This window comes from Phocoena sinus, chromosome 3 (genome assembly GCF_008692025.1).
Source record: "Phocoena sinus isolate mPhoSin1 chromosome 3, mPhoSin1.pri, whole genome shotgun sequence".
NCBI classification, from domain to species: Eukaryota; Metazoa; Chordata; class Mammalia; order Artiodactyla; family Phocoenidae; genus Phocoena; species Phocoena sinus.
Window position 1 is genome coordinate 3,507,788 of NC_045765.1, and position 21,302 is coordinate 3,529,089.

The 21,302-nt window shown below is 53.1% G+C and overlaps 1 protein-coding gene and 1 non-coding gene across 5 annotated transcripts; one reads left to right on the top strand and one right to left on the bottom strand.

The window, feature by feature from the left end:
• Nucleotides 1-270: 270 nt before the first annotated feature.
• Nucleotides 271-11,940, bottom strand: UBXN6 (UBX domain protein 6). 4 transcript variants are annotated; one of them, XM_032628795.1, is made up of 10 exons: nt 11,749-11,940; nt 8,298-8,461; nt 7,779-7,843; nt 6,617-6,745; nt 3,119-3,216; nt 2,486-2,561; nt 1,697-1,781; nt 1,238-1,588; nt 941-1,089; nt 279-434 (listed from the first exon to the last, which is right to left on the bottom strand). In XM_032628795.1, exons 1-10 carry the CDS (start codon nt 11,829-11,831, stop codon nt 309-311), a joined length of 1,326 nt encoding a protein of 441 aa, XP_032484686.1. In that variant the 5' UTR covers nt 11,832-11,940; the 3' UTR covers nt 279-308. The 4 variants fall into 4 exon arrangements, 3 of the variants coding, with proteins under 3 accessions (XP_032484686.1, XP_032484687.1, XP_032484688.1); XM_032628796.1 differs by lacking the exon at nt 11,749-11,940 and adding an exon at nt 11,383-11,476 and having other exon boundaries at nt 283-434; XM_032628797.1 differs by lacking the exon at nt 11,749-11,940 and adding an exon at nt 11,372-11,466 and having other exon boundaries at nt 283-434.
• A 7,154-nt stretch (nt 11,941-19,094) lies between these two features.
• Nucleotides 19,095-19,167, top strand: TRNAG-CCC. The gene has a single exon. It is a non-coding gene; the product is annotated as a tRNA-Gly (tRNA).
• Nucleotides 19,168-21,302: the final 2,135 nt, after the last annotated feature.

Here is a 21,302-nt window from a genome sequence, read left to right on the forward strand (position 1 = left end):
CGTTCTTGTGCCAGTCACCTCAGGGCTAGCCACAGCCACCGAGGCCACAGCACATGGGGACTGGGCCCGGGCTTCTCTAAGCAGGCTACTAGAGGCTGCCCCATCCAGGTGGCAGTCTTGGCATGCAACCACGGGCCAACCAGCACACCTCTCCATGCCTGTGGTGCCCGTGGGCAGGAGGAGGTTCCGGAGGAGGCTGGGAGGCCCTGGGGTGGTGGGGGGACTGGGGACGAGGGGAATGTGGAGGAAGCAGGGAGAGAGCATGAGACAGACCCACAGGGGCTGAAGCCAACCTTGCTTTTATTTCATTAGAGCTTCTTGATGGCCGACAGGAGCTCGGGTTTCAGGACAGATGAGTCTGGCTGGGCCCCCGCAGCCCTGATGTCTGCTAGCACGGCTGCATCCCACGAGAAGGTCAGGAGGGCCGAGGGCACCTGCAGTGGGGTAAGAAGCCTCAGCCTCGCTCTGGCCTTTATGTGACAGAGCTCCAGCTTCACGTTCAAATCTTCCTGCTGGAGCCGGGACTGCTCCCCGCCGCTGACGGCACACCCATGCACTCAGTCCATTCTCATATAACAGGGACTTCCCCGGAAGTCAGGACTTCCTGTCCAGGCCTCCCTGAATCAGGGTCTGACCACCCTCCAGCCCCCGCCTACACCCTCCCCAGTAATTCCTTGCATTTTGAATGCCACCTTGGCTCTGCACCACAGAGGACTCTTACACACTGGGCACATTCCCATTTTGTAGACACAGAGAAGTTACTCAAGATCACATGGCAAGGAAGTGGAAAGGTGGGACTCACACCCAGGGAGCCTGGCCCCAGGACCCCTTCCCCTAATGCCACCTCCAACTGAAGAGCATCCCCCTCCTCGGGGGTTTGTGCTGATTCACCAAGAACCCAGAAAACCCAGTTCCGCTGTGCGGGGAGCCCGTCACTCACCAGCCCGCACTCATTGAAGGCCAGGTTCTCGTCCTCCAACAACTTCTGCCCTCCCAAGGCCAGCAGCTCAAAAGGCAGCCAGTCGATCAGCAAGGCCTCCCGGACAAACGCGTACAGTGCTGCCACCCGCTCCCGGGCGTAGAAGGTCCCTGGCGGGGGCACAAGTGTGGCACTGGAGCTCGTGGGAGCCCCCCTGAGCCCTCAGCCTCCTCCCCCGGGACAAGCTCAGACCAGAGCAGCCTGCTCCTGCTGGCGCACAGCAGACCCAAGGCAGCATAGCCAGCACCCAGCACGCACCCTGGAGGAGGCAGCCGTCGGGGAAGCGTACGCGCAGCAGCGTGTACGTGTACTTGCGCATCTCCCTCTGCTCCTCCCGCTCGCGCATTGCCTTGGTCCGCAGCACGCTCAGCCGCTCCACGGCCTCTGACCGCAGCCGCTGCTCTCGCTTGAGCTCCTCCGCCGTGAGGCTGAAGAAGTCCGCAGGCAGGTCGAAATGGGAGGCCAGGGGCGAGGGCTGGAAGACCAGGCGCTGGCGGGCCAGTGTGGCCCGCACGGGCTCGGCGCGCAGCAGCTGCTCCTTGTGCTGCTCCAGGCTCTGGGGCTGGGCCAGGGCGGCCTCGCTCAGCACGTAGAACTCCTCGGGGCCCTCTGGGACACGTGGGCATGTCACTCTGCCGTAGCAGGGAGACCCCCCGAGCCAGGCCCCTCCCACCCCTGCCCCTGGGCTCAGCCACGGCCCTTCTCTTTTTCTCTTACCCTGGTCGGGGATCGGAAGCAGCACCTTCTGGAAGCCGATGGCCTCAAAAAACTCGTGGGTCCCTTCCAGGCAGTTAATGCGCTCCTGAGAGCGGAGCCAGAGGTCATGAGGGACCCTTGAGGCCTCCTCGTGCCCCACCGGCCTCACTGCCCACCCCGCCCTTCTGGCCCAGAGTCCCCAGTCTCAGAGCGGCCGCTGCCCCTGGACAGGATGAACCCCAAAAGCTGTCTGCAGGGGTGAGCTCACAGAGGGCCTGGGATCCCAAAAGGTCAACACCAGGGTGAAGGAGGCTGAAGGGCCAAAGGACAGCGGAGGCTGGGAGTCCCCAGAAGCGGGGGAGGCAGGCCCTGGGATGCTGGATGTGGGTGGGGACCCCCAGGAGAGAGCGGGGCCCTGCCAGCTGCACGGGTACCACGGGCCAGAGTGCTAGGACCCTGCGATTTCTCCACAGAAACCAGAAGTCTGCGTTTGCGTGAAAAATCTCCCCAGTGCCGATGTGTTCCCAGCTAATTCAAAGAAAAGTCGAGTCACGCCGTGGGTTGGTGGCGAGAGCAGACAGTGTACGCGTACTGTGCTCGTCCTGCGCTCACGAAGCCCTCCCTCCCTGCCTGGCACCTTCTGCCCACCTCAACTCTCAAGCCCTGCAGGGGCCCTTCTGCAGCTGGCTCTGGCCGCCACTGGCTGGCTGCAGCCCAGCTGCTCCCACCGCCAGCCTGGGTCCTGGGTGGCCTCACAGGCCCGGCCACGCCGGCCACCCCAGGCTAAGTCACTCTGGTGGCAGCCCTCACCTGGAACACCTTGTTCTGAAGCTTGATCTTCCGGTACTTCTCCTCCTCGGGATGCAGGTGGATGTTGTCCAGGTACCTGGGCGGACAGGGGAGAGCAGCTCAGAGCCACACCGGCTCGTGCTAAGAGTGACCCCCCGGGAAGGCTGCCATCACACCCTGTACACCCCATAGAGCCCAACCCCTGGTGCCCCCGACACTGGGCCTCCTCCTCGGTCCTGCCTCCCCCTGAGGGCACCAAGGAGCCACCGTGGTGGGGGTGGAGCAGGCAGAGCCAGAGCTGATGGGTCCCCAGAGCTGGCTTGGGGGTTGCTGAGCAACAGACTTCTGGCCCCGCCTCCGACCTGCTCCCATCAGAGGAGTTGTTGGCGGCGGGTGAGACCCTGCCTGCTTCACATTCTTCTGATGATCCCAAAGGGAAGCCAGGGTTGGAAACGCCCGATTCAGTAAACCTCTTCATTCTAAACACTGGTAAAATGAGGCCCAGAGAGGCCAAGGCCCTTCCCCAAGGGCGAGGGGGAGTGAAGGGTGGGGCCTGGCCTCACTCCCAGGGCCGTGCTCCCTCTGGGGCCCCTCAGCCGATCCCGATGGAGGCCCAGGAGCTGGCACCCCAGTGGGAGGGGGCCACCCACTCACCTGGCGATGGTGTCCACGCCCAGCTTCACCCGGTCCCGGTCCTTGTTGAACGTGTGGATCTTCATGATGGAGGCGGCCACTGGGTCGGTGGAAAAGTGCTGGGAGGAGGGAGGAAAGCTGAGTCAGAAAGCATCCACCTCAGGGCCTGGAGGCCATGCCAGCCAAGCAGCCAGGTCTCAGCACTCAGGTGGCAGCAGTGACACCGGTGACAACAGTAAGAACTGTCTCACAGCAGGCCCTAGCGTGGGACGGAAGCAAACTCAACAGCAGAAAAAGGAGGAGGAAAGCCCTTTTGATGACTCCAGGCTGGGGCCTCAGCCCTGCCCTCACGTCTAGGGAAAAGGGGGCGATGGCAGCCCTTGTTACGCCACCCCTTGTGTCTGCGTGACACAGACCTTTGCCTACCGCTCTGGCTTTGGTGCCCAACGCCAGCACTGAGCGCCACCAAGGGCGCAGCAGCTGAGTGCCCGGGACCCGCCAGCCACCGCGGACCTGCCGTCCCTCCTCATCCCCCATCCCTACGAGGGACGTTCTAGAAACAGACGGAGGTGGCAGAGACAGGACGCAAAAGAGGTCTGTGACCTGTGGCTGCCTGATCACTCCTGGGGGAGGCAAGATAGTGGAGACATCACTGACCAGTCCCCATGGGACCCTGCGAACAGCACCCCAGCGAGGAGAGGCTAAGAATGGAAAACTAAGGCGAGGGGCAAGACTGGGCAGCAGATCTGCTCACGCTCTGGACAGCCACTGCACACAGCCACACCGTATGGTGGTGTTTCTCTGCAGCCCCAGAAAGTCACTAGTTACATGGCGAGTGGGGCTGGCACCCGCGTCAGCCCCAGTCATTTGCTCTGCCTGGATAATGGTGGGGGTGGGGCCTCCCTGGCGGTCCAGTGGTTAAGACTCTGCACTTCCACTGCAGGGGCCACGGGTTTGATCCCTGGTCGGGGAAGTTCCACATGCCGCAAGGTGTGGCCAAAAAGAAAAAAAAAATGGTGGGGGTGAACATCTGGGTCACCAGAGGTGATGAATCAAGAGCACAGAAGACCTGGCCCCCTCAGATCTACCCCTGGGCAGCCCTGCAGAAGCCCAGCCACAGCTCCTGGAAGGCAGCTGTGGGGCTTCCACCCTGCCCCAGCTACCATCCCTCAGCTACACTGGGGTGAGCCTTCAGCAGCCACACTGTGTCACTTAGTTGTCTGATCTGAACTGGGCCAGCTCTCCTGGGAACTTCAAATTGGGACCCAGCCCAGTCTGCCAGTAAGTTGCCAGGGTAGGACAAAAATACGTGGAAGGGCAGAGAAATCGGGTCTGCAGAGAAGCAGCAGTAAGATGGGGGGCATTCTCAGGACAAGGCTGAGCCAGGCTGACCGCCCCCTACTCCAGCCTCCTCAGGACAAGCACACCCACCCACCCAGGGAAGAGCTGCAGCTCCAAATGCTGTTCTCAGATGTTCCCAGGCAGCCTGCAGCCTCGTTTAAATTAGGACCAGGGCGCACGAATGGACAAGGGGACAAAAGAACAGACACATCCAGAAAGGAACCGAATCCATGTAGGGATTTACTTTGTGATAATGGCAGATTTCACAGTGGCCAAAAGACAGGTGTTTCAATAAATGAGGATTGGGGAAAACTGGATAACGATCCGGAAAAAAAAAAGGAATAACACTAGCTCCATGCGTCCTATTCTACACAGGTATAATTCTAGTGGGATCAAAGCTTTAAACATTAAACAAAGCAAACAACAAAAGGCAAAACAGAAAAGCACTAGAAAAACCATGGAAGAGTTGTTTTAATCCTGAAGTGGGGAAGGCCTTCCTAAGTAGGTCACAAAACCCAGAAGCCATAAAATAAGACTGACACATTGAATTACATAGAGATTAGAAATTTCTACATGGACATATGACCATAAGCCAACTCTAAAAAGTAAACAACTGGAGAAAAATATTCACAACTCAGATCATAGGCAAAAGGCTAGTTTTTCCTAATATGTAAAGAGTGCCTACAAATCAATAAGAAAAGAAAACACCACCCAACACAAAAATGGGCAAAGGATGCATTCTCATATGAAAACACAGCCAGCCTAAGCCTAAAAAAGGAAATGCAAACTAAAACTATGCTGAGATATTATTTTTACCAATCAGTTTTGGTAAAGACAAAAAATGTTTGGTAACCCACAGTGACAACGGGGGACAGGGAAATGGGTATTTTCTCACACACTGCTGGGTGAGTGTGAATCAGGACAACCCACATGGAGGTTCATCTGGTGACAACTCTCCAAAGCCCTACACGCTGTCCTCTGTCCCAGCAACTCTGCTTCTGGAATGGAGCCTACAGCTCAAAGTGATGCACAGACAAGGTTTTCATCATAAATATTGTCCTCACTAGCAAAAGACTGGGAACTTCCTACGCGCTTATCAACACCAACACGGGGTTGGTTAAAGAGTCAGGGAACAACTCTTTGCCGTGAGTCATCACGCAGTCACTGTGGAGAATGCAGGCTTTCGAACGGCTCAGAAAAAAACAGAGAGGCATGACAGAGCCAATGGGGTAAAAATGTTAGCAACTGGCAAATGTGAGTAAGGTGGGCAGAATGACATACATATTTGTGACCTGATCCCTGGAACCTGGGAGTATGTTATGGGTCAGGGGGTGTGGAGGTGACAGATGGAGTTAAGGCTGCTGATCAGTGGACCTTAAAATAGGGAGATTAGAGATTAGCTTGGATTAGCCAGGTGAGCCCAATGGAATCACAAGGGCCCTTAAAAGGGGGAAGAGAGAGCCAGAGAGAGAGAAGCAGAGAGATGGCAGCTGGGAAAGACCTGGCCTGGCACCGCTGGCTGTGAAGACAGAGAAGGAGCCATGGAGTACAGACAGCCTGACTCCCCTAGGGCTCCCAGAAGGCACACTGCCCTGCGGCCAACTTGACTGTGGCCCCGTGAGACCCAAGTCCCACTTCTAATTTCCAGAATTATAAGAGGCATGCTGTCTGGAGGCACCAAGTTCGTAGTAATCTGTCAGAACAGTAAGAGGACACTCCCACCCTGATTAAAGGATGTTCACGTGTTCTTTTTGTTCTCCTTGCGATTTTTCTTTAGGTTTGAAATTATTTCCAAATACAGAGTTTTAAGGGGGAAAAAAATGTGGAAGTTCTTTCTGCACTGATATACCTAGCAGTTTCCACGTCAGGCGTGAACGGTACATTACCTTTTACGTAAAACGAACACACAGCACGTGTGGCAGATATAGATGTATTGGTAGTTTGTACATATTTGGAGCATCTCTGAAAAGGGGCCTAGACTACTTACAGCTGCTGCCTCAGGGAGAATAGCCGCGAGGTGAGTGGGAGGCGGCTTTTCCCCGCCTACCCTTCTGTATCTTGAATTCTGTCCCTCAGGTAAGTATTCCCTCTTTAGAGAGGTTAAAACAGAACCACAGCATATGCTCTGTGCCACCCGGGCTCCCGGGGGGCGGCTCTTGCACCAGGGCTGGCACTCACCGAGAGAATGGCCTCTCTGATGCAGGCGTCCCGCTGGTCCTTCCTCAGGATGGCCCCTGTGAGCGGGCAGGTGAAGTACACTCCGGGCACTGCCAGGTGGGTCGAGCCCTCCTCTTTGGGCTTGGGCACCTGGGAGGATGGGTGAGGGTGTCTGAGCCTAGACTGTGGACAGAGGCCACCCCGAGCCGCCCGAGTGCCACAGTCCTGAGAACGTGGCCCTGGGAGCCAGACATCCTGGTCCCAATGCTGTCCCCTCTACCTATTAGCCATGGGACCCCGTGGCCCCTCTGAGCCTGTCTTCTGGTCTATAAGATGTCCTTGAGGGACCACCTCAGAATTCAACAAGGTAAGGAACGGAAAGTGTGGAGCAGCTCCGGACAAGGTGTAAGTGCTGAATTGATCGTTCCTGCTCTGCCCGCCCCCCTACCTGGTGAGGGAGGGGCTTTGGTGGGAGAGTGAGGAGTCACGGTGCCCTGGATGAGTCCCAGCCTTGCTCTGGGCTTCAATTCCTAGGTAATATCCAGGGTCCGTTCCATTCCGAAATTCAGTGAGGCCTCACAGGTGGTGCTGCTCAGAACACCCTTTCTGCCAAGTTCTCCTTTGAGGCCTGCCTCCTCCAGGAAGGCCTCCCTGACTACACCAGTCTCCATGGTGCCCTCCTGTATCCAAGGAAGGCAGCAGAGGGCAGTGCTAAGGCTAAGGGCTTTGGACTCAGACAGACTGGGGTTCCAGTCCTGCCCCTGCTGGTTTCGAAGTGCATGACCAAGGGCTCCAGGCCTCACCTCTCTGAACCTGTTTTCTCTTTTGAAAAGTGGGAACTGTAACAGCACCTACCTTCATGGGGTTACATGGGAGGGAGGGGACTTAACGGAGGTGCAGTCCCTCCCCCTGGGCCTGGTGTCATTAGGTGCCAAGCACACAGGTCCCAGATGATACCGCCCTAAACCACGGGGATCCCCAGCGTCCTGAGGCCAGAGATGACCTCGATCCACCCCGATGTCCTTTCTGCATCTCTCCAGCACCAGATGCTTACCGCCCAGGGCTGGGCACCAATCAGACCAAACACAGAAGAGAGCCCAAGCGGGCACTCTAAGGGCTCCCAGCTCCCCTGCCCGCCCCAGGCCACCCCTTGGGTGTCATGCTTCCATCGTGATGCTTTTACCGGGTTGGTCCCTGGGGCCTCTGGGCTCCCACTGACAGTCGCTTCAGCTTGAAGTTCCTTTCTCACTGGAGGGAGAGGCAGGTACGGGTCAGTGTGTGAGCCAGGCACACCATTCCCCGGCATGGACCCTCGTGTGGTCAAATTCTAGTCCTTCCAGCTGAACGTCCTCCCAGCCCACCAACCTCTCCATGCCCCCAGGCTGCGCCAGGCCACCGTGCTCCCCCCCTCCGAGTCCCAACCCTCCCCTCCGCAACCTCCCTGACATCCGTGCCACCCAGACCACAGCAGCCCCCCTTGGCCTTTCCACCTGCATGGCCCCTTTGTGGACTGGCTCACAGCTGTGATTTAAACCCTCCTCCCACCCCGAGTCGCTGGCTATGAAATTATTTTCAGCCAGAGCCAAGCACAGGACCTGGAACGCATGAAAAGTCAAGGATCAGCCTCGAGGACAGAGGGGCAGAGGCCCGCTCCACCGCCCCCCGTACCCAACCCCGTGGCCCAAGGACGGCCGAGGCTCACCCTGGCTCCGGATGGACTCCTGTGATGTGGGGCCCCGCGCCCTGGGCTGCTTCTGCTCGAGCCGGGCCAGGGCCGCCGCGGCCGCCATCTGCGCCTCATCGGTAGGTCCCTGGCGGGGCTGCCAGAGCGCCGGCTTGCTGGGCTTTTCTTTGGGGCCCTTCTCCCTAAGGAGATGCGGAGGGACCGTGAGGTGACATGGGGGCAGACAGAAGAGCTTTTGTCCCTCTCCCACTTCTGCTCCTGCCCCAGCAGACAGACATGGGCCTCTGCCCCAGGGGCCACCACGGCCACCAGACGGGTCTAAGGCAGACGGAGGAGCCTCGGGAGGCAGACGGTGACTCTGCTCCCCGCCCTGCCTGCCACTTTGGACAAATCCTGCACCGGCCTGGGCCTCGGAGTCATCATCTGTCAGGCGAGGTAAGAGCACACCTACCATCCGCAGGGGCTGATGCTCTTCACCCCCTTCCCTGAGCGAGAGGCTCCACCCTTACTCTCTACCAGGATGAGACATGGAGGCTTCATCTACTGAGCACCTACTGTGTGCCAGACAGCGCACCAGGAGCTAGCTGTCGCTCAGCGCGTCTATTACGCATGGCAACGTGCCTCCCAGCGAGAGCTCCAGACGCCCTTTCACAAGCCCCAGAGGGTCACGGAAGCTTGGGCAGCGGGCCAGGCCGCACGCAGGCCCTGCGTGGAGTGTGTTACAAGGGTCTGGTTTAGGGACTTCCCTGGTGGTCCCGTTGTTAGGACTCGGTGCTGTCACTGCCTTGGGCTCGGGTTTGATCCCTGGTCAGGGAACTAAGATCCGGCATGCTGCGCAGCAAGGCCAAAAAAAACCCCAAACAAAGATCTGGTTAATCTCCCCTCCACCCTGGGAAGTAGGCAGGATGATCATCCCACAGGATGGGCAGCTTCCTAACCCAACCTAGCTCGAGAACGACCTGGCCTTGACGTTCCAGCAGACATGGCCTTCTTCCCACCAGGGTCTGACTCACCTGCCTCACCCTCCTCCTTTCCTCAGGACCCTCTCCCGATGCCAGTAGTTGGAATCATCTGTGCTATATCTCTAGAACCTTCTCAGGAGCCAAGGCTCTGAGTTCATGGCCCTCATGCTTCCCGCTCTGCTCAGACACACGGGCAGCCCTCTTTTCTTGTCCCCAGGCCTCTGGGAGCTTCCTGCCCATCCCGGCCCCTCTCTCCAGCCCTCCCAACAGCTGAGAGTTTCAGGTCGAAGAAAAGACAAGTCACGTAGTGCCACCCTAGCCCCATCTTTCCATAAAAACGCCATTTTTCCAAGACCCCTCACTCACCCGCTTCATGGCTCCTCTGGGCAGCCAGAGGGATCCTTCTAAAACCCAGTCACTCCTCTGCACAAAGCCCTCTCATCCCATGCAGGACAGAATCCTGCAGCCTCCGCACGCTACAGGCCAGGCCCTTCACAACCTGCCCCTTTCCCTTGTTCACTCCTATCTAAACTCCCTCCTGTTCTTCACACAGACCCAACCTCCTACGACAGGACCTTTGCATATTCTGTGCCTTCTGCCTGGAGTGTTCTGCCTGGGAGGGACAGGCACCGCTTCAACTGTGTGTGTGTGTGTGTGTGTGTGTGTGTGTGTGTGTGTGTGTGTGTGTGTGTGTGACAGAGACAGAGAGACGGGTTGATTTCCACACGGCTGAGTCTCACCTCATCCAGCTCTCGCTCAAGTCGCCTTCTCAGAGAGGCATTCCCAGACCACCTAACAGTCACCCACATGGCTCACTCTCTGGACCCTGTTTATTTTTCTTCAGGGCTGATCTTTCATCGTTTATTTATTGTTCTACTTGTCCACCTCTCCCCACTACAACGTGAGCCCTGAGAGGGCACGGATTTTCATGCCGTAACAGTGCTGGACACACACCCTCGCACGCACCCTGAGTCCCCAGTCCGGCTCCAGGCACATCACAGAAGCTTGGATCTCCATGTGACTCCCCTCTCCTGTCCTCCCAGGCCTCCAGTCTGACACAGCCATCAGCCCCCACCTCCTTCCTGTCACACACAGTCCAGTTGCACCAGCCCCCCACCTCCACCCACTACTTGATGAACAAATGAATGGACCCCCTTGTCTGGCCCACGGCTCTCCCTGGGCCCCTCTTAAGGTGGCCTCCTCTCCCTGTCACCGCCCCAGGCTCCCAGGACCTGCACTTCCCTCCCGTACTCATGGATCTGACCCTCATGGGCCTCGTTTGTCCCACTACTCCTTTGTCCCCTCCCAAGAACCCCAGGGGCCCCCAGTCCTCGTGACAGATGCCCTGATGTCCTTGCCACGCACCCACTCTCCCTCACCCACCCCCACTACCTCATGATGCCCTCACCACCCCTTCCTGCCTCCCTGCCTCTCCTCTGACCCCCTCCCAGCCCCGACCTCTTCACAATCCCTTCCATTATGCCTCACAGAACCCTCCCCAGGCTGACCTCTTTCTTCAGTCACTCCCCATCCTAAACCCCCTTGGGTCCCCCAGCCCCCTCTGTAGCTCCTGGTAGCAGCCCCAGCCCCTCCTGAACTCCCTCTTCTCATCCCATCCCCCCCAGTGGAGCCTCCTTCTCAGCCCACCGGCCCTCAGTCTGGCATCCTCACCTGCTCCAGCTCTTCACTATCCTCTGCACAGCACTGGCCCCTCACACCTGCCCATGGAGTCTCCAGTGTGGCCCCAGGCCCTTCTCTTCTCCAAGTCCTCCCCAGATAAGTCACAGAGGCCTGGAAATGCAGGCCACCTCCCCTCCCCTCCCAGGTCACCCTCGGAACCTCCAGGCCACTCAGCCATCACCCACGAGGCCCCCCCACCTCCTTCCGGTAGCAGACTCCCCCAGCTCCCCATCTCCACCCACCTGCCTCCCTTCTCCTCCCAGACCTTAGCTCCTCGCAGCACCCACCACCCACCCAGTTCACCCGCACCTCCCAAGTCCCTGACCACCCTTCCAACAACACTTCAGGCTCCCTGGCCTTCCAGATCCTCAACCCGTCCTCCCTCCTGCTCCAGAACCAAGGCCCAGACCCCTATCGCCACAGAATCTAAGCCTCACGACTTTTTGCGACCCCAGCTCTACCTGTTTCTCCAGGCTCAGTCCCCAATCTCTGGTCACCTAGATTCCCCCAAACCCTATGCGATGCCTCTTCTGGGCCCCTTCTCCACATCGCCGGCCTCTCCCTTACCGCCCGCCCTAACCCCCTAAGGTCTCTCCAGGGACCCCCCCCCCTCACTTCCTGCAGCCCCGCCCCCTCCTGCCCCGCCCCCGGAGGCCTCCCCTCTCCCCTACTCCCACTCCCTCCCTCTTGCCCCGCCCCCCGAGGTTTCTCCCCACGCTCTGACTCTATGCAGCCCCTCCCCGCCTCTCGTCTTCACTGGCCTCCCCGCCCCTCCCCCTCCGCTGATCTCCGCCCCCGGGCCTCAAGGCTCAGCGCGTGTCACGCACCCCACCGACTCCGTGAGCTTCTGCCCGGGCCCCGCACTCTTGAACTTGACGTCGGCCTTGATCTCTTGGAAGAATTTCTTCATGGTAGCGGCGGGCCCGGCGGCGGGGGCCGCGGGGGGAGGGGGGCGCAGGGGCCAGTAAGGGAGGGGCCGGTAGGAGCCAACAACCGGAAAGAAAATACTGGGCCGCCGGAAGTCCCGCCTTCCCGTGGGCAGCCCACGTGACAATCGGTCAGGCTCCGCTTTCTAGATCTCCGAGCCTTGCTGGCCCGGAGTGAGCGCTCTGCACTGTCGGGCCGGGTCTCGGTGGTTCCCCTGGACTCTGTTGCCAGGGGCAACGAGGGCGCTTCCAGGGGGAGGCTGTGATTCGGCGCCTTCCACCGCGTTCCCCAAGGAGTGAGTGACAGGAGAGGGAGGGACAGACCTACGACCCCACGGAGAAAGCGCTGGCCTTGTCCGTTTCCCTCCTCAAGAACCATTCCTGGCTCCCCGGCGGTTACGTGGTAAGGTTCCAACTCAACGTGGGGGCATTCAAGGTCCCCACAAGCCAACCCGGTGGTCCGCCCTAGTAGTCCCCCACGCACACAGTGTGGGAGAGAATGAAGAGAATGCACAGAGCTGGGGCTTGGGGACCCACGATGGCGGACCCCAAGGGGTTTAAATTAAGCAGATCGGGAGATTATCCTCAGAGCATTGACGAAGTTTAAGGAAGAATGGAAGAAGCTGGTGCCGCCCAAACTTTAACCTTCCTGAATTTCAGTTTCCTATCTATGAAATGGGGATAAGAATAGCACCTGCTGGACTTCCCTGGCGGCGCAGTGGTTAAGAATCCGCCTGCCAATGCAGGGGACACGGGTTCCAGCCCTGGTCTGGGAAGATCCCACATGCCGTGGAGCAACTAAGCCCGTGTGCCACAACTATTGAGCTTGCGCTCTAGAGCCCATGAGGCACAACTACTGAGCCCGCGTGCCTACAACTACTGCAGCCTGCATGCCTAGAGCCTGTGCTCCGCAACAAAGAGAAGCCACCGCAGTGAGAAGGCCGCACACCGCAACAAAGAGTAGCCCTCGCTTGCCACAACTAGAGAAAGCCCGCGCACAGCAACAAAGACCCAATGCAGGCAATAAAGAAAGAAAGAAAGAAAGAAAAAAAAAAGAATCCGCCTGCCAATGCAGAGACACAGGTTCGATCCCTGGTCTGGGAAGATCCCACATGCCGCAGAGCAACTAAGCCCATGCACCACAACTACTGAAGTCCGTGCACCTAGAGCCCATGCTCTGCAACAAGAGAAGCCACCACAATGAGAAGCTCGGGCACCACAACGAAGAGTAGCTCCTGCTCGCTGCAACTAGAGAAAGCCCGTGTGCAGCAACGAAGACCCAATGCAGCCAAAAAATAAATAAATAAATAAAAATTTAAAAAATAATGTGAATGCCGGGAGGCGGAGATCACTGGGGTCCAGGTTGAAGCCTGCCCACCACACTAGAGCACTGAGTAAAACTGCAATAGATGAGACACTGCCCGCTGGTTTACAGTAGGTAGAAAGCATGCTATGGAAAAACAAGGCAGGGAAGAAGGGCAAAACTCTAACACTGGTTATTTGGGTTGGGGGGATTACAGAGGATTTTTCTCCTTTTTTCCTCCTAGTTTCCAAGTTTTCTTTAATGGGGTTCTATGACTTTTATGATAGAAAATAATATTTTAAAATACAAGATGAATGGGACTTCCCTGGCAGTCCAATAATTAAGACTCCGTGCTTCCACTGCAGGGGGTGTGTGTTCTACCCCTGGTCTGGGAGCTAAGATCCCATATGCCTCGCAGTGCAGCCAAAAAAAATTAAGAATAAAATAAGGACTTCCCTGGTAGTCCAGTGGTTAAGACTCCACGCTTTCAATGCAGGGGCATGGGTTTGATTCTTGGGCGGGGATGTTCCGCATTAGTTTCCACTAATAGAAGAAAAAAATAAATAAATAAAATAAACTATAAGACAGTTGAGGGACTTCTATGGTGGCACAGTGGTTAAGAATCTGCCTGCCAATGCAGGGGACACAGGTTCGAGCCCTTTTCCGGGAAGATCCCACATGCCTCAGAGCAACTAAGCCTGTGCACCACAACTACTGAGCCTGTGCTCTAGAGCCCATGAGCCACAACTGCTGAGCCCATGGGCTGCAACTACTAAAGCCAGCACACCTACAGCCCGTGCTCTACAACAAGAGAAACCACCGCAATGAGAAGCCGGCACCACCGCAAGGATAAGTAGCCCCTGCTCGCCGCAACTAGAGAAAACCCACGCGCAGCAACAAAGACCCAACACAGCCAAAAAAAAAAAAAAATACAATTGAATTAAGCCTCTAGGTCTAATTTATGGAAATTACAAGGGATAGACAAAGAATAAAACAGCCTCACAAGGGAATTCCCTGGCGGTCCAGTGGTTAGGACTTGGGACTTTCACTGTTGAGGGCCCGTCTTCAATCCCTGGTCGGGAAAATAAGATCCCACAAGCCGAGTGGCATGCCCCGTCCCCCGCCAAAGAAAAGAAAAAAAAAACAGCCTCATGAGGAGATAGACAAATCCAGACTGTGAGACATCCTCCAAGCCGACTGATCTGTTTGCTCTAGAACATCAACGTTGTGAAAAATAAACAAGATTCTAATTAAAAGGGATTAGAAGAATATAATCTTTACTTGTAGTGCAAGAACCTTGATTTGATCCCTGTTAAGAAAAAAAGCTGCAAAAACTTCTTAGAACAATGAAGAAAATTAGAAATGGACTGAATATTAAATAATATCTTGGCATAAGTATGAATTTTCTTTGCTGTGATAAAAGTATCGCACTTATGTAATAAAACGTCCCTATTCTTAGGAAATGCTGAAGTATTTGGGGGTGAAGGGTCATGATGGATGTATGAAACTTTCAAATGTTTAAAAACAAATACGTATATATTCACACACATATATAAAGCACATATGGAAAAATGTTAACAATTGTTGAATATAGGTGTAAGGTTGTGGTGCTTTTAAAATATGTCCATAAAATCTTTGATGCTCCTACTTTCCAAAGGTGGAGACTAATTCCCCTCCCCTTGAATGTGGGCTGGACTTGGTGACTCACTTTTTTTTTTTGTGAATGGCAAAGAGGGTTGCTTTTTATTTGACTTTCTCAAAGGCTCCAGTATGCTCAGTGAAGTTTCAGCTCATTCTGGGATGGAAGGAAAGGAACAGTGCGGACTAAATGTAGCATAATGTGACAAATATGACATAATGCTTGTTCAGTGGTATCCTTTGTTTTCATGGTTTGAGATAGAGAAAACTAATTAAGTGGCTGAATTTGGACAGGAATCCAGGTCTCTTAACTCTCCATCAAGAAAATAGTCTTTTTTTCCCTCACTATACAATACTATTTGGACAACAGAGAAAAAAGTTTTTTCCTAAGCCACGGAGACTTAAGTTTGGCAATGCACCAAAATCATGATCCGATGTTAGATCTCAAAGCTGGAAGTAAGTTTTTGTTTTTTAGCTCTTTAATTTTTGAAATGGCAAGTTACCTTTATAGGTTGGGACGGTATGCAACTTCCCTTTTTTAACTTGTCTCTCCAAAGGCCGAGCTATTGCCACACGCTGCACTTTATAAGAATTAAGATCCCGTTTGTAGGTCATACCAAGATCAATCTCCCCTGCTTTGGTTTATATTCTTCTGGTGTATGGCGAGGCTGTTTGACTATTTCCTAAGGACGATCATCCGACTTAAATGCTGTTATTCCTTCCATTTTACCACGATATGCTCGAAATTCTTGCTTGGGCTTCAGACTCTGAGGTGGAAGAACATTGCCATATATAGGATATGTTTCCAAATATTCAGCCGCAGGTACAAATCTGACACAGACACCAGGTCCTCATGCTCCCGGCTCGCGGGGTTGGCTCCACAGCTCCTGCGCACCCGCAGCTTCTGCGACTCCACCGCGCCGGGGGCCCGGGGCGCCGCCGTCGGGGCAAAGGTCGTGCGTCCCCAGGTGACTCACTTTTAACAAATGGAATTGGGCGGAAGTGATAGCGTGCAGCTTCTAGACTAGATAATAAAAGACACTGCGTCTTCCTCCTTGCTCTTGCATTTGAATGACTCAGTCTGGGGGAAGCCAGCTGCCATGTGGTGAGGATGTCCAAGCAGTGATGTGAGGTCCATGCTATGAGGAGCTGAGGCCTGCAGCCCATAGCCATGGGAGGGAGCTGACACGGAAGTGGCTCCTCCAGCCCCCGTTGAGCTTTCAGATGATGTAGCCTTGGCTGATATCTTGACTGCAGTCTCATAAAAGACCCTGAGCCAGAACCCCCCAGATCCCTGACCCTCTGAATCTGCATGACATAATAAATGTTTGTTTGTTTGTTTTTTTGTTTTGGCTGCACAGCATGGCATGTGGGATCTTAGTTCCCCAACCAGGGATCGAACCCACGCCCCCTGTGTTGGAAGCGCAGAGTCTTAACCACTGGACTGCCAGGGAAGTCCCAAAGGTTTGTTGTTTCAAGCAACTAAATTTTGAGGTAATTTGTTAGGCAGCAGTAGCTAATGAATAGAAGAACGTACTGTGTTCATTGTGCTACCCTTTTCATCTATTCTAAATGTTTGAAATATTGAAAATTAAAGTTTAGTACTGTGAAATAAAGGATCATATCCCTTATATTCTCAAATGAAGATAACAGACTAACCCAAAATCACACAGCCAGACAATGGCAGAGACCCACCACCCCTTTCCCTAAGAGTAAAGTGCTATCAGACTACTCTGTCTGGCATTCAACATCAGGAGGCTCCTGAGGGTCTAAGAAGCCTCATCTCTTGTCACCACCCACTTTGCCCTCTCTGCCTTAGCTACCTGGCACTATTCATCGCTTATTACCTCCAGACCTTTGTCCAGGCAGTCACCTCTGCTGGAAGAGACCTGTCCCCAATCTGTCTAAAGTAGTCCTCTTCCTCCAGGTAGGCCTCCCTGACTACCTTCCTCATGCTGGATGTAGTCTACTCTGAGCTCCCAAAGCACCTCCCTCTTATAGCAATCATTGGTAATATTTGCTGAGTGTTCTTAGTGCTCTTTACGTGCCCATATTCTGTATGTCATCTTCACAATCTTAACAGCAGCTCTGTTTATAAATCAAACAGTGTTAGGACTCCCATTTTACAGATGAGTAAACTAAGTTCTGGAGAAATCAAATTGCTTGCTCAAGGTCACCCAGCTTTTACACGGCTTTTGATTTTTGTGTTCCAAGATATCCCGCAGTTGCAGAAAAAACTCCTATATTTTCTTCAAAAAGCTTTGTAGTGGAATTCCCTGGCGGTCCAGTGGTTAGGACTCCGCACTCTCACTGCCAAGGGCCCGGGTTCGATCCCTGGTCAGGGAACTAAAATTCCAGTAGCCGTGTGGCTCGGCCAAAAATTTTTTTAAAATAATAATTTTAAAAAGCCTTGCAGTTTAATTTTTACATTTAGGTATGTGATTAACTTTAAGATTTCTTTCTGTGCGTGTGTATGATATAAGGTAGGGGTCAAGGTTGTTTTTATGTATTCATGTGGCTGTTTAGTTGTCCTAGAGAAATAGGACTTCAACTCTATAGGGTCCATTTTTTTTTTTTTTTTTTTTGCGGTACGCAGGCCTCTCACTGTTGTGGCCTCTCCCATTGCAGAGCACAGGCTCCGGACGCGCAGGCGCAGCAGCCATGGCTCACAGGCCCAGCCGCTCCGCGGCATGTGGGATCTTCCCGGACCGGGCCACGAACCCGTGTCCCCTGCATCAGCAGGCGGACTCTCAACCACTGCGCCACCAGGGAAGCCCCTTTATTATTTTTTTTAAGATTTTTTTTTTTGATGTGGACCATTTTTAAAGTCTGTATTGAATTTGTTATAATATTGCTTCTGTTTTATGTTTTGGTTTTTTGGCCCTGAGGCATGTGGGATCTTAGCTCCCTGACCAGGGATCGAACCTGCACCCCTTGCATTGGAAGGAGAAGTCTCAACATCTGGACCGCCAGGGAAGTCCCTATAGGGCCCATACTTTTAATTCCTGTGGTCAGCGGAATAGTGCTCCCTAAAAATGACCATGCCTTAATCCTGAGAACCTGTGAATATGGTGACATTTGTGGCAAAAGAGATGCTGCAGATGTCACTAAATCAAGGACCTTGAGATGCGGACATCATCCTGGATTCTTTGTACGGGCCCCACGAAGTCACAGGGTCCTTATAAGAAGGAGGCAGGAGGGTCAGAGAAGATGCAATGACCACAACAGTATGAGAGGGACGTGATTTGCTATTGCAGCTTTGAAGATGGAAGACGAAGCCACAAGCCAAGGAACACAGGCGGCTTCTAGGAACTGGAAAAGGCAAGGAAACTGATTCTCCCCTCAAGCCTCCAGAAGGAGTGCAATTCTGCCTATATTTGGATTTTAGCCCAGTGAGACCCATTTGGGTCTTCTGACCTCCAGAATGGTCAAAATAGATTTGCATTAAGCCACTAAGTTTGTAGTAATCTGTTACAAAAGCAATAGGAAATTAATACAACCCCTAGACTAAATAACCCTAGGAAACAAGTACTGATATTTCTCACCAATTTATAGAGGAGGTTGCAAAGTTCTGGATGGACTTGTTCATATCCCCGCAGCTTGCAGAGGGATGATTCAAACCCAAGACCATTAGACCCCAATCACACTTCAGTGGGTGCTTCTTGAACCATAATGCAAACTCAAATCCCATGGGGAGCTTGTTTATGTATTTTAAAAAATATTTATTTATTTTATTAACTTATTTTGGCTGCGCTGGGTCTTAGTTGCAGCACGTGGGATCTTTGTTGCAGCATGTGGGATCTTTAGTCGGAGCATGAGGGCTTCTTAGTTGGGACATGCGGACTTCTTAGTTGCAGGATCGAACCCAGGCCCCCTGCTTTGGGAGCGCGGAGTCTTACCCAGTGGACCACCAGGCAAGTCCTGGGAGCTTATTTAAAGGCAGATTTTGTTGCCTCTGGTCTTGAGAGGGGCTGTGATTCTGAATTTCTGACAATACCCTCCTGGGGAGAATGAATGAGGCAGGAATGAATGAATGAATGTTACCCTCACAGCTCAGGTAAGGAGAAGCTCTGGGTCAAATGTCCAACACTCCCAGATTCCAATCCCCCGGTGCTATCCCTCTGCCTCAGTTTCCTTATCTGGAAAGCAGGGGTGAAAAATAACAACTGACGTGGAAATGAAATTAACCATGTTAAATGTTTACTATATGTGACTTGGAACATAGTAGCTGCTCAATAAATCTTAGTTATTATTCTACTTGGGTAAGTGGGCAGTAAATATTTGTTAATCAGAGGATTGAGGGACTTCCCTGGTGGTCCAGTGGTTAAGACTCTGCACTCCCAATGCAGGGGGCCCAGGTTCGATCCCTGGTCAGGGAAGTAGATCTCGCATGCCACAACTAAGACGCAGCACAGCCTAAATAAATAAGCAAATATTTTTTTAAAAAATGATAGGATTGAAAGCTGATGGCCCAGGCTGTAAACTGGAGATCAAGCCTGCAGCACACAGTAGGTGCTCAGGTCACCTGCTGATTAGAAGGAGACGTTCCATGCAGTTCTTGGTGCAGGGCAGCACCTTCCCCACCTTGTCTCCTCCGGCCAGGTGCCAGGCACCATCTCTCAGGGAACAGGAAGCAAAGTCACCTCCCCAGGTGATGACTAATGGCCCAGCCGTTGGCTTCAGTGGCCTCTGATTTGGCGGGAAGGCATGGCTCCTCTCCCAGCTCAGGCTGCCACTTTGGGGGAGTCCTCCTAACCCTCTTGGGGAACTCTGCCCTCTGGCTTCCATCAGAGCCTGGTCTTTTTTCAGCTGCTCGACATAGCTCAGTCTCTGGTTTTCTTCACTGGCTCAAGGTCTGGGGGAGAAGTTTGCACTGAATCAGGAGGGCCCTGGAGGTGGGAACCCAGAGAAGTGGCATTCTTGCCCTCGGAAGCACTGGATGTATGACCTCAGGCAAGGCATGCCCCTCTCTGGGCCTCAGTATCCCCATCTGTACCCTGGCCTAGGCTAGACCCCTCCGCACCAAGTTCCTCATTTATTGTGCAACTTCTACCTCATGTGAGGGTGCCAGATTTAGCAAATAAAAATACGGAATGCCCAGTTAGATCTGTATTTCAGATACAAATACTTTATTGTTTTATATATATAATTTAAATTTACAGGGAATTCCACGGCAGTCCAGTGGCTAGGACTTGGCGCTTTCACTGCTGGGGCCCGGGTTCAATCCCTGGTCAGGAAACTAAGATCCCGCATGCCCAGTGGCTCGGCCAAAAAAAAAAAAAAAATTACAAACTTAACCATTTGGAAAAGAACTATGTATCAGATATTGTTATTTCATGATATATGCATTATTATTTTTTTTTTGTGATAAAACATATATAACACGTTAACCATTTAAACTATTTTTAAGTGCACAGCTCAGTAGCATTAAGTACATTCACACTGTTGGGCAACCATCCCCACCATCATTTCCAGAACTTTCTCATCTTTCCAAATGGAAACTCTGTCCCCATGAAACACTGACTCCCAAGCCCCTCCCCCAGCCCCTGGTCCCACCATTCTACTTCCTGTCTCTATGAATTTAACTCCTCTGGGGACCGCCTATAAGTGGACTCATACAGTATTTGTCCTTTTGTGACTAGTCTATTTCACTGAGCATAATGGCCTCAGGGTTCATCCATGTTGTAGAATGTGTAATAAATACTTTTTTAGTATAGGTATGTCACAAATATTGCATGGAACATACTTACCCTAAAAAAGTATTTGTTGCATATCTACAATTCAGATTTAACTGGTAATCCTGAATTTTATCTGGCAATGTTACCTACAGCCTTTCTTCACACAGCAGCCTAAGGAATCTTTTTTATTTTTATTTTACTTATTTTTTAAAATAAATTTATTTATTGTATTTATTTTATTTTTGGCTGCATTGGGTCTTTGTTTCTGCGTGCGGGCTTCCTCTAGTTGCTGCAAGTGAGGGATACTCGTCGTTGCGGTGTGTGGGCTTCTCATTGTGATGGCTTCTCTTGTTGCGGAGGACAGGCTCTAGGCGCGCAGGCTTCAGTAGTTGTGGCTCGCAGGCTCTAGAGCACAGGCTCAGTAATTGTGGCGCACGGGCTTAGTTGCTCCGCGGCATGTGCGATCTTCCCGGACCAGGGCTCGAACCCATGTCCCCTTCATTGGCAGGCGGATTCTTAACCACTGAGCCATCAGGGAAACCTCAGGAATCTTTTTAAAAACAGCTTCATAGATATATCATTTACATACCCTAAAATTCACCTTTTTAAAGTGTACAATTCAATGAATTTTACTATATATTTACAGAGCTCTAGGACCATCACCACAATCTAGTTTTAGAACATAGGGTGATTTTCCATCACCTAAAGAAACCTCATACTCCTTTGCAGTCACTCTAGATTCCTACCTTCAGCTTAAAGCAAATACTGATCTACTTTCTGTCTTGAAAATTTTGCCTTTTTTGGACATTGTATCAAATGTCATATGATGTTGGAAT